The 13,530-nt window shown below is 43.0% G+C and overlaps 1 protein-coding gene across 12 annotated transcripts in view; it reads right to left on the bottom strand.

The window, feature by feature from the left end:
- The window catches only part of tle3b (TLE family member 3, transcriptional corepressor b), a 61,510-nt gene that overhangs the window by 24,986 nt on the left and 22,994 nt on the right, over positions 1 to 13,530 (bottom strand). For 8 of the 12 annotated variants that reach the window (XM_060911528.1, XM_060911529.1, XM_060911530.1 and 5 more), the window contains exons 6-7: positions 12,370 to 12,432; positions 10,509 to 10,613 (exon numbers count right to left, since the gene is read on the bottom strand). In XM_060911528.1, the coding sequence (XP_060767511.1) occupies positions 10,509 to 10,613; positions 12,370 to 12,432 (168 nt within the window). The remainder of the gene's footprint in view (positions 1 to 10,508; positions 10,614 to 12,369; positions 12,433 to 13,530) is intronic. The other 4 variants (XM_060911532.1, XM_060911537.1, XM_060911538.1 and 1 more) reach the window with 1 other exon arrangement.

Below are 13,530 nucleotides of genomic sequence, written 5' to 3'. Positions count from 1 at the left end.
TTTTATTTTGAAGTTGTGTTCAACAAAAACACAATGCGCGGGACATGAAATCCCACGAAACCTAATCCCGCGATAACTACTTCCGTAATTTGTCCAGACCAACCACAAACTTGTACGTCATCCTTCAAACGGTCCAGCCAATCACATAGTGTGACGTCACCAGCAGGCGCCGGAGCCCGAGCCGATCTGTAGATCTGATTCCTACACCGAATCGACATGGCATCATTATTATAATATGATGTATCTTGCTTGATATTTGGAGTAGAAAGACAATATTGTGATGTCTTTATTGTGTTTTGGGCTGAATGTGACTGAAAAAAAAAAAGGTACAAACGTTCACATTTTGTTAACCATTGTTTTGGGAAATTTGATTGAATAAATGACATTTTTTGTAAGGCAACCTCGTTTTTTCCATACTCTTACCAGTCTTAGCAGCTTGTAAAAACAATATTATTTACCGCTTTATATAAAGAAATACAATTAACAGTATGCAGAATTTAGTTCAGCCTTTTGGTCCGGCCCTCCACAAAATTTTCTGTTTCTCATGTGGCCCCATGGAAAAAATAATTGCCCACCCCTGATATAAAGGAAGATATCGTGAAAAAAAATAGGTGCCCTGTCTGTACATGTGGCTACTGCTTATAAATAAAATTGTTTTCTGATACCATGTCCATACAGTAAATATAGCATATATATATATATATTAGTGCTGTCAAAAATGTCACGTTATTAACGCGTTAACTTGACTCAATTTTAATGCCGATAATTTTTTTATCGCGAGATTAACGCTCTGTGACATGATGCCACGCCCCGCACAGCCAGAGTCCTCTGCCCTCCCCCGAAGAGCCACGGTGCTCGGCTTACGGTAGGTTTCGTTTTCCCATTGGCGGCTCCAGCCCCACTTTGCAGTGGCTGTGACAAGACGTGTTATGCTCTGCAATAAAAAAAAAAAAACATTGGTACAACCAGTGTTTGAACTATGCCGATATTTTCGGGGGGGGTCCCTTATTTTCCCTTGGGGGGTGCTTGCGCTTGTCTCAGAGCGCAGCTCTCCATCGCGCGCTCACTTCGGATATGCAAATGCTTCCCGTTACACATGATTGCTATGTCAATAAACATCATTTTGACAATATTTTAGAGACCCCCCAACATTTCCCAAATCATGTTTTCAAGGGATCTCATGTCTGTTTCAGGGGATCTCGGATCCCCCGAGTACCCCCGTAGTTCGAACGGTGAGCAAGCCCATTCACTTTTTTATGCTGATAAGAGAATTACAATGGTTTTTCATGTGACAAAAATGTGCGATTAAATTGCGATTAATCGCGAGTTAACTATGACAGTCGCGACATTATCTCATCTCATCTCATCTCATCTCATCTCATCATCTCTAGCCGCTTTATCCTTCTACAGGGTCGCAGGCAAGCTGGAGCCTATCCCAGCTGACTATGGGCGAAAGGCGGGGTACACCCTGGACAAGTCGCCAGGTCATCACAGGGCTGACACATAGACACAGACAACCATTCACACTCACATTCACACCTACGGTCAATTTAGAGTCACCAGTTAACCTAACCTGCATGTCTTTGGACTGTGGGGGAAACCGGAGCACCCGGAGGAAACCCACGCGGACACGGGGAGAACATGCAAACTCCGCACAGAAAGGCCCTCGCCGGCCCCGGGGCTCGAACCCAGGACCTTCTTGCTGTGAGGCGACAGCGCTAACCACTACACCACCGTGCCGCCCGTCGCGACATTAATCGCAATTAAATATTTTAATCGCTTGACAGCACTAATATATATTTTATATATATATATATATATATATATATATATATATATATATATATATATATATATATACACACACACACACTCTATGAGGCAGTAGGCACAAAAATGAAGCGTAACCCAAAAAATGAACAATTAAAAAAAAAAGTAGTAAAATATACCAAGTGTCTGTACTTTATATTATTCTACTCTTACCGTTTTCGAAACATAAACCTCCGAACCGAGGCTGACATACAGACGCTGTCGCCATGACCCAAACTCTTATTTCCCGGAAATGGCCCGGCGCTAGAGCTCAGTGGAACGCACTTTCCCTCTGTAATAAGCATAAACATGTTGGAAAGCGATTTCTTTAGTCTTGTCTATTTATTTAGAATAGTGAACCGAATTGTATACACTCACTGGCCATTTTAATCGGAACACGTGTACGTGCATGCGCAGTGCCGTTCAGTGTGCGATTGTTACACTCTTACATATGAGTGTATGAGGCAGTAGCCATAAAACCTTGACCTTGACTGCATGACCCTCAAAATGTTGGGAGGTTCTATTTTAGACCAATGCCCATCTAACCTGAAATTTTCACAAAGACTGGTCCAGCCGTTTTTCCGTAATATTGTTATCAAAAAAACAAACAAAGAAACCCGACCAAAAACAATACCTCACCCCACTTACTCTGTAGCAGACGAGGTAAAAACAATCATGAGCTGCCCATCGCTTTTAACTTGATGCAAGAGAGCTAACGTTATTCCTACATAGCTAGTGATAACTTTCAGCTAACTATGTTAGCAAAAACCACCGCTAGTTAGCTAAATCCCATTCAGTCTCTATGCAGCGGTGGTTAGCTAACGGTAGTTTACACTTAGCTGAAAAAAATTAAATAAAATCGATGTCTTAATTACAACCTGAGCACATACAAACAGACATCTGTTGGTTTTCTAAGCATTTGATGAAGTAAATTCACCACTTTGGGTTTACACATAACTTACCGGCATAAAAAGATAACAAGTTTCTCTCTTTTTCTTCGCGCCACTGCCGGAGACGCCGCCATCTTTGTTGAAAATTTCAGAACCTCTCAGGTGATCATGTGATCCGCTGCTAGCACTCTGATTGGATGATCTTAAAAAGTTGCCCAAAACGATCAAAATAGTTCAAATAGAAATTATGTTGCCCAGTCTCAATGGGAAAACGTCAACACACAATTGCCTGACAACATCGCCCAAAAAGTTGCCCCGTGTATCATCACCTTAATAGATTTTGAATTGTATGGAATCAATTTTGTGCCAAAATGTTCATACAATACTTTTGAAATATCAAACAAAAACGACAAATCAAAATACAAAAAAAGAAAAAAAAAGTCAATTTTTTTAGACTGGCAAACAAATTATTCATGTAATCGTGCAAAATATCAGTCTATTACTCTTCAGAAACCTTTTATTTTTGTTCCGCGTCTTTCTCAGTTTTGCTTAACATAATTTATTTTGGTTGCTATTCCAGCTCTCTCGTTTGCGCTCCCTGACTTTTTGCTTGCAGTTTTGGCACAAACTTCACGTGTGGGTGGGCTGTCCAGGAACGCATTCCCATTGGGTAACTTGTGTCTGACTGACAGCTACGCTCAGCCATTCCCTACTCGGATTCTGGCGGACTGTTTGATGAGTGACCGATCCATTGACGGTAAACAAGGATCGAGTGGACTTCAGTGGCGACTATGATATTGAATTTACACTTTGTTGAATTAATTCAACATCATAGTCGCCACTGAAGTCCACTCGATCCTTGTTTACCGTCAATGGATCGGTCACTTGCCAAACAGTCCGCCAAAATCCGAGTAGGGAATGGCTGAGCGTAGCTGTCAGTCAACACAAGTTACCCAATGGGAATGCATTCCTGGACAGCCCGCCCACACGTGAAGTTTGTGCCAAAACTGCAAGCAAAAAGTCAGGGAGCGCAAACGAGAAAGCTGGAATCGCAACCAAAATAAATTACGTCAAGCAAAACTGAGAAAGACGCGGAACAAAAATAAAAGGTTTCTGAAGAGTAATAGACTGATATTTTGCACGATTACACGAATAATTTGTTTGCCAGTCTAAAAAAATTGACTTTTTTTTTCTTTTTTTGTATTTTGATTTGTCGTTTTTGTTTGATATTTCAAAAGTATTGCATGAACATTTTGGCACAAAATTGATTCCATAGAATTCTCCTCAGAATACGGACAGCATTTAACAAAACCGATAAGGGATTCTGTACGAAGGCTGGACGAATACGTGGACCTACCAAATAAATCAATAAACACATAAAATAAAAATAAATCACAGCGCAATGAGATCACACTATTTCCCTGCAACCTTGGTTCTGAAAGTCAAGAAAGTGAAACCCGGGGGCCTGGGATCAGCCTGTTTAACGGGTCACTTGGAGCAAATGAGTTTAATCCAAACTGCAGTCATTCAAGGTGGTCTTAAATAAATAATGTCAACTTGCGCATAATGAGGTTTGTCTTTGGAAATGAAAAGCTCTATAGCAGCAATAAACAGCCAAAATACTATTGTACACATTTAATATTGAATAGTCACGTCACCTTAAATTCATTAATTTATATTCAGAGGGGATCCGTGAAATTTATTTAAAAGCTAGACGGCCTTTCGATTTCATAAAATCGGTGAAATTTAGTTCCCGCTGAAATTTGGTCATTGTGATGTATGTTTATTTCTGCATTATCTCACAAAATATCAGGCCATTCTCTGGCTGGGAAGTTATTTAATTTGAGGGGATTAAAGCAAATAATGTGCATGAAATCGCTCGCTTCGCGCAGTCAAGCAGACAATGGAAGTCCATGTGTGTGCGCATGCGCAGGTTTACCTTTGAGCGTGCACTGGCGGTTCCATCATTCTGTCGCTAAACGAACAGCTGATCACACCGAGGTGCTCGCTGACCGCCGATATTTATTCGTTTGGTTCTGCGTTTCCTTTCTGTTACTGTAGTCGGTCTTTCACGTTTTATTTGCACACTCTCGTGTCAAATTTGTATCCCACAATGCCTTGCGCGAACGGGGAAAGCCCACCATGTTGAAGCAGGAAAAAATAGCGGAGAATTCAGGGTCACGTCGCCTTAAATTCATTAATTGTTCTATTAAAAAAATAAAAAAAAAATTAGAAGTCTGTGATTCGAATTCAGTAGCTTTCGGTCCACTAAACAAAAATAATTAGCTGTCAGGGAAAATTCTTTTCATGTCCTACACTTGAAAAATCTGAAAGGCAGTCTAGCTTTCACAGTTAAAGAGGTTCATGTATGCAAAGCATTTGATATTATGAATAGCTCCATTAATCCCCACCCCCATCCTTATCTGACTCCTCCCCTTTACGCTTAAAGAAGCCCAAAGCTGATGGAATTTGTAGGGGGAGAATTTTTTTTTTAAACATTTCTGACATTTTCACCCCTTAAATGCTGAAACCCATTACAATAAGTGCTATTTGGATATTGAAAGTGGCTAAGCGGATAGACAGCTTTCTGTTACATCTCTAACAGCCTTCCAAGTGGAACCTTCTGGAATAAATCGCAGAAAACAAACTGAACGCTTTTTCCTCTCTTTCATTCCTTCGCTCCATCTCCACGCCTGCTGCCTCCCGTTTTCCTCTTCACTTCCCTTTCAATTTTTCTATTCCATGCTTCTTTACACCTCCTCCCTCTTGTAGTCTCACTCTCACCTCAATGTGTGTGCATGCGCGCACACACACACACACACACACACACACACACACATTCGTGCCAAACGCTGCTGGCTCCTGATTACCAGTGAATCTTTAATGACCCCATCACCCCTCTCTTTCCTCTCCCACTCACTGCCAGGACACAGATTGATCTTTTGCCATCTCTTTATCCAACAAATAAAAGCTTGTTTTTCCAACCGGTGTGTGCCGGCGCGTACGTGTGTGTGTGTGTGTGTGTGTGTCTCTGCCTGACTGCCTCCCCCTATTTTCCAGCCATCAGGATAACAAGGAGACACCGAGGACAAGTGTGTGTGAGCAGTTGCATTAAACTGCTCACACTCTCACACACACACACACACACACACACACACACCCCTATCCCCCCTCCACCCACCAAACCTCCTTTCTCCAAGCTGCTCTGCTCAGTGGCTGTCTGCTAAATGGCACGGTCCTGTGGACAGTTGCATTCAGCTGGACTGGAGGAAGCAATTATCTTGAAAATGGGGGTCAGAGTCTTGGCTCATTTGCTTTAATTGAATTCCGATATCTGGCTCGAGCTGGACCAGGCCTGGCTCTGAGAGAGGCCTTATAGGCCGCCCTGACCGCGAGCAGACTAATCACAGAGGGGTCAGTCACTCTGACCTCCCACTACACCCTCACCACCATCAGCTCAACCCTAAAATAGACTAAAGCTCAAACAGACGAAAGCCGCACATGGTGGCCTGTAATTGTAAAGGGCAACGAACTGGAGAAGATGGCGCTGTTTTTGCATCCGTCACCCTTCGCCTTTCAGTCATCTCATTAGGTCAGAAAGGAAAGCAGGGTGGAAGTTATACTTCCATTAAATACATTCATTACGAACTTCTTCCAGGTTCTTTAAACAAATAGTAAACTTTTTGTTTGTTTGTTTAACCAAATGTAATAGATCAAATCAACACGACTGATGTCCAGTGTCTGCTTCTATGAGACCAATGTGTATGTTCTTTACCAGTTGGGAGGTCCGTATCGTGAAATACCTTGACCGAGGTCTTGAAAGTACTGAGCGAGGCCCTCTGGGCTGAGGTCAGTATTCAAGGCCGAGGTCACGGTATTTCACCATACGGACCTCCCAGCTGGTAAATAATATATTTATTTTTTTCTTTGCCAAATTCTAACAGAAAACGAGAGCGCCCGAAAGGGAAAACCGAGCCGAGCCGCCATTTTGAATCCTCATTCACGGCTGTAATGCAAATGGCTTCTTCCTCGGTATACAAGTGCACTTCCATAGCAGGAAAAAAAAACTACATTTTGCCGCCTATGTAGTCCCCTATTTATACAAATAGGAGTCATTCAGGATTCAGCCATGTTTTTGCTCGGCGTTAGCAAGTTACAGGTTTTTAGCTTTCTCCTGAAATGTTTTCTTTTATTTCTTCTTCCTCAGGGTAGTAAAACTCGCTTTCGCTGTGAACACTGTCGTTATCATCATCCATGATGTAAAATTAATGCTATTCTCCTGAGAAATGCGAAAATAAACGTTGACAAAAATCGCTACTATGTTTGTTGTTGTTGTGAACGAGCAAGTCACCAGAGATCTGTAACCGGAGTCCGTACCATAGGATACGGATCCGCTCGCCAGCCAATCAGAGCGCAGGATTTGATGGAAACCGGATCGCGAAAAAAATAAAGATTGTTATCTCACAATCAGACATAATAAACTTCTCCTACAGAATACTGTATATTGACCATGAATACGTTCCCTCTCCCTGATTATTAATTAATTTAAACGGCATTAAGCTCCATTGTGTCATTTTAAATAAATTGTAAATTACACTCACCGGCCACTTTAATAGGAACTTGTTCTCGATTCTAAAATTCCTGTTCTTAGCTGGTAGGAGTGGAACCCAGTGTGGTCTTGCGTATGCTGTTGCATGCTGAGATGCTTTTCTGCTCACCACGGTTGTACAGAGTTGCTATATCCTTCCTGGGATCGCAAACCAATCTGGCCACTTTCCTCTGACCTCTCTTATCGACAAGACGTTTCTACCCACAGAACTGTCGCTCACTCAGTGTTTTTTGTTTTTCGCACCATTCTATATAGAGACTGTTGTGTGTGAAAACCCCCGGAGATCAGCAGTTCCTGAAATACTCACACCAGTCCATCTGGTTCAAACCAACACCCATGCCACAGTGAAAGAAAGTCACACTTTGAGATCACAATTTTTCCCATTCTGATGTTTGAAGTGAACATTAATTAGCTGAAGCTCTTGATTTGTATCTACATTGTGCTGCTCTCAAGGGATCGGCTGATTAGATAACTGCATAAAACAACAACAACAGGTGGATGGGTGTTTCTAATAAAGTGACCATTGAGTGTATTGTAGATCGTCCATATTTTCACGTTTACACTTAGCCTAATAAACCAGACCCACCCGCCTAGCGGCCAAAAATATTTTTGCCTAGCAAGTGGGTCTAGCCTCGCACCATATAAACAAAAACACCCCGGGCATCAAATCGTGCCCGCCAATCACAACGCAAGGTTTTTGTTTGGATTCTTTGGGCGGGCTTTTGCAGGAGTGACGACAAAGCTGCGCGACGCTGGAGAAAACACAACAGGAAAGATGGCTACGGCTAGTGAACAGCGCGCGTTTGACTCCGCTTTGGAATCAGTTTTAGAAGAATTAGACTTGGAGTTTTCGTTGAAACATGAGCAGGAAGAGGCTCTCCGCTCATTCCTTTTCAAGAAGGACGTTTTCGCTGTTTTGCCGACCGGCTATGGCAAAAGTCTGATCTACCAGCTGGCTCCACTCGTAGCCAAAAGGATGGGGCTAGTTTGTGCAGTACGAAGAATTAATAAACAGCTTTGAAACATTACTTTTTGATTGTTTCTTATTTTCCCGTTATTTTAAATTTAAGGGAAATTATTTCACCAAACACCACTAAATAAAAACTCTCAAAAACAGTTTAAGCAAACACTTGAAAAACACTTGGAAAAAAAAATGAGTGTATGTGGTACAGACTCCAAACTTGTGGTCATTATCTCCAAACTTCTTAATATCTAGAACCTGTTTATTAATTAATACGCATTTTGAAAAATGATTTATTTCAAGGCCTCCCCCACTGCTTTCTGTCGCTCTGACTACGTCACAGTCACTGTTGCGCTGATTGGTCAGAGCGTTGGCCTATACGCACAGAGACAGTTTGAAAGACAGCGGTTTGTTCCTCCCACCCCCTTCGGAAATGTCTACGGATCGAGGCCAGACTAAATATTCACATTTAGTCTGGCTTGCCAGGCTAGTTTACACTCACAGTGGAATCGTATCAATTTCTCCATAATACCCAGATTTCTGAAATAATTCCACCTCTACCACTGGAACTACCGCGAGTTGGCCTAGTGGTGAGCGTGTCCACCTCTCAACCGGGAGATCGCGAGTTCTACTCATGGTCGGGTCATACCAAAGACCATACTACCATCTGGCAAGGCACGCTGTAATACAGATGTGAGTGGGGAAGTCGAACTCTTGTGGTTACCAAAGGACTAGCCCCCCACTGTAACCCTAGCTGTGTAGGCGAGAGGCCGAGGGCTATGGAAACGGAGATGGGCGCCGCACCCATACGCCTTAGAGTTGGCTCGTACTGGGACAGGAGACTACCTGGGAAGACCAAATTCTGGCGTGAGAGGGACTTTGACTTGACCTGACTTATCTTGACTACCATTGGAGCTATGAGTGTTGTTAGCAAGTAATTAGGATGTTGTTAGCAATAACAGATGCCCAATGACACATTTAAATGTTTTTTTAAATAAAAACATTTTGGGGGGTTGGTGGCACGGTGGTGTAGTGGTTAGCGCTGTCGCCTCACAGCAAGAAGGTCTGGGTTCGAGCCCCGCGGCTGGCGAGGGCCTTTCTGTGCGGAGTTTGCATGTTCTCCCCGTGTCCGCGTGGGTTTCCTCCGGGTGCTCCGGTTTCCCCCACAGTCCAAAGACATGCAGGTTAGGTTAACTGGTGACTCTAAATTGACCGTAGGTGTGAATGTGAGTGTGAATGGTTGTCTGTGTCTATGTGTCAGCCCTGTGATGACCTGGCGACTTGTCCAGGGTGTACCCCGCCTTTCGCCCGTAGTCAGCTGGGATAGGCTCCAGCTTGCCTGCGACCCTGTAGAACAGGATAAAGCAGCTAGAGATAATGAGATGAGATGAGAAACATTTTGGGAACAGCAACATTAATCTGCTAAATGTAGTTGTGGAAGTCTAATAACTATTAAAAGTCATGTACTACCTGTAAAAAACAAACATTCAAACACACCAAGACTGGAGTGAATGACTACATCCGGAGCAAGAGGAAAACTGTCCACCATATTTGTGGCTGTTTCTTTAACTGCCTAAACATGTTCTATTGTTTATATTGCTTTCATCAGAGACTTCAAGCTGATGATCAATTCCTGCAATTCCTGTTCTAACCCTGTAACTACACAAAATTATCTGGAACACCTCCAATCATCCTGTTCCCAACACACACACACACACACACACACACACACACACACACACACACTCCGAAATAGAGCCACAAAGTAAATTATATCACAAGATAACACCTGAAAAAATTAATGGCACAAATAAAACTTGGTGTCAAAACATCACATCACGTCACATATTACAAAAAATAATAATAATAATAATAATAATAATAATTTTTAAAAATCAGGCCATTAAAGACCAGGGCAAATCTGCACAACACTGACTGACCATGACTGATTAACTCCAGACCATACGATCCTGGCTGCTGCTTCTGCTGCACTTCAGTTTCTAAGATTAATCCAAATCGATTCTGCAGCAAGTGTCATTAACAAAACAGGCGGTGTAACTAATATCAAAATACACTTTTATCAGAAGTGAGATAAGTTGAGCAATAAAAGACATAGGATGCTAATTAAATCTGTAAAGGCCTTGACAAACTCCCCCCCGATTCAGTGCGAGGTCAGTGTAGAGAGTGCAGATTTACCCCAAGCCCTGGCCAAATGAAGGAGTAAGAGGGGTATACACACGGTGAGAGGCAGATTGGGAAGTCCACGTACCCCGATGATGGCATTCAGCTCGGTCATTGTCACTTGCTTAGCACGCTCAACAGCCTGCGCTACCTGCTGTTGGTGCTGCAGGACAGGAAAGAAGAGACAGAAAAAAAACAGATTAACATTTCAGCAAGGACGAGCTGAGTATTAGCATTTCTCCTTTAGCTCATTCAAAAAAGATGGATGTCGGGAATAGTTAAAGTCGCCTTCGATTTTAATGTGTTCATGGTCAAATCATTTCAAAGTCAGAGAAATTTGTTTAGGAAATGGGAAGGATGAACGTTTTATTGGAAGAATCTGACTCGTTAGAAAGTGGGTTTGTTTCTAGACTGACGCTAAATCTCAACGCAGTATTCTCCGTCAGGTAGCTGATTTTGGGAATTAATCCAATATGTAGACATGACACCATGTATTAATCCATTCAATATGGGAAATTATTATATATATAAAACACACTTTTTCAGTGAGGGAAAAAAAGCATGTTCTATTCCCTTCTAGCGGTTTTCATTCATTTGGTTTGATAGCATGCGATACTGTTTGCATATCGCTTATCCTACATGTATTACGTCACTCTAGCCAGTGGAGAATGAGTGTTGAATATCTCATCTCATCTCATCTCATTATCTCTAGCCACTTTATCCTGTTCTACAGGGTCGCAGGCAAGCTGAAGCCTATCCCAGCTGACTACGGGCGAGAGGCGGGGTACACCCTGGACAAGTCGCCAGGTCATCACAGGGCTGACACATAGACACAGACAACCATTCACACTCACATTCACACCTACGCTCAATTTAGAGTCACCAGTTAACCTAACCTGCATGTCTTTGGACTGTGGGGGAAACCGGAGCACCCGGAGGAAACCCACGCGGACACGGGGAGAACATGCAAACTCCACACAGAAAGGCCCTCGCCGGCCACGGGGCTCGAACCCGGACCTTCTTGCTGTGAGGCGACAGCGCTAACCACTACACCACCGTGCCGCCCGAGTGTTGAATATGGTTTACGATATTGCATGTTTGTCAAGACAACATGACGCGACGCCAGGTTTGCTTTGTTAAATATGGAAGATTTTGGGAGAATTTTGAAAGAGAAAGACGTGTTGAACATCCAAAAGGAATGTGAATGTATAATAATAATAATAATAATAATAATACATATTTTAAGTTCGTTTCTTAGACAAGGATTTTTTAAATTTGTTACCTTGTTAACAGTTTCGGCGAGAATCTTCCGCCTTCTTCAGAAACAGTCACCAGATGTCGAGTGGTGACGTGCCTTATCAGTTGATGTTGCGTTACGGAGGCGTGAATTTAGAGGCAGTGGAGATACGCAAGCGGGCACAGAGGACGATGAACCGGGATGAGGGAGCGTATGCACTGTCACACACCTGGAGGAGCGACCTGACAGCAGGAGGCATGAACTACCTGTCAAATTGGGCGGGACGTTCACGCCTCCGTAACGCAACATCAGCTGATAAGGCACGTCACCACTCGACATCTGGTGACTGTTTCTGAAGAAGGCGGAAGATTCTCGCCGAAACTGTTAACAAGGTAACAAATTTAAAAAATCCTTGTCTAAGAAACGAACTTAAAATATCTATAATTAGATAGACATAATGAACTTCCACTACATAATAATAATAATAATAATAATAATAATAATAGCTGTCTTTTTTTTTCGTGGTATATCAGATATATTCCATTTAGCTAGCATGATACTGAACGAGTCAAAGACAGCCGATATTATTTAAATATACGATAGCCGACAATAAAGGTTTAGGGTGACTAAGTAAATAATGGAGTATAACTACTAGTGTTATGGAAATGAAGCATGCATTTACCTCTTGTGACAGAAAAGGCATGATTTGAGCAAGAATTGCATTGAGGCGCTTTGCAATCTCGGTCTGAAAAAAAAAAAAGGAAAACAACATTACTGAAGAATACATTAAACAGTTTTTATGCAAACATTGCATGGCTACAACTCTATTTTACCTCCTAAAGACAAACTGTGAACATCTCAACAGACAAGCAAGAAGTTAATCATTGTTGCATCATCAGCCATGATAACAGCTTCTACTGCAAGATTACATCAACCCAGTCCAAAACATGTACAAGGGCTAATGTGCCTCTCTAAAAGGAGTCAAACGTGGCTGGCTGGGCCTCGAGCCCTTCTGCCCATCTGGTTGGAGGAAGAGGGGAAACTCGCATGCATGCACACACACACACATACACGTCTGCACACAAAGAGCAAGAGAAAGATCGAGGGAAATGCACAGGAGCATCTGGCGTCGTCTCCACAGCTCTCCCTCATTACCTAGACAGATTATTTCATTAAGATGCTGAAATATGCTAATGCTGATTTGGGGCTGTGAGATAAATGATGGTAATGCTGAACAATTATCATTTTCCAATTCGCCCATATTCCACATGCAGACGCTGGAATGAGCCCTGTAGCCACGAGGATGGAGGATAAAGGAGAAGGTGGAAGGGAAAGAAAGGAAGCTGGAGGGAGGGAGAGAGAGAAAAGGTGGTGGTTAGAGGGAGGGTGGGGGATGCAAGAGAGAGATGAGTGTGTCAGAGGGCGGATGAAAAGCGACGCGGTGAACAAATTGATTATAGGACAGAGCAGATGGCCCAGCAGGTGAGGCAGGAGAGAAACCCTTTTCTTTCCCCCCCCCCCACCACATTCCGCTCATTTTTCGGCCTGTTTGCCCTGTAGGATTGTGGGAGGGTGCTGACCCTGTGCTGCTGCTCGACGAGTCTCTATGGAGTCAGGAAGATGGGAGTGGGGTGTGTGTGTCAGCCTGAGAGGTGCCCACTCAATCACACACAAAGTCTATCATGCACAGCCTGTCACACACACTACTCAAACATAAACACATAGCACCCCAGCACCTCACACACACACACACACACACACACACACACACACACACACACACACACACACACACGTGTGCACACGCACGCATGCACGCACACACTCACCCTCCCCTTTGAGC

This window comes from Neoarius graeffei, chromosome 27 (assembly GCF_027579695.1).
Source record: "Neoarius graeffei isolate fNeoGra1 chromosome 27, fNeoGra1.pri, whole genome shotgun sequence".
In the NCBI taxonomy this organism is placed as follows: Eukaryota; Metazoa; Chordata; class Actinopteri; order Siluriformes; family Ariidae; genus Neoarius; species Neoarius graeffei.
Note: the sequence above shows the minus strand (reverse complement) of the source record. Positions and strands in the feature narration are given on the sequence as shown.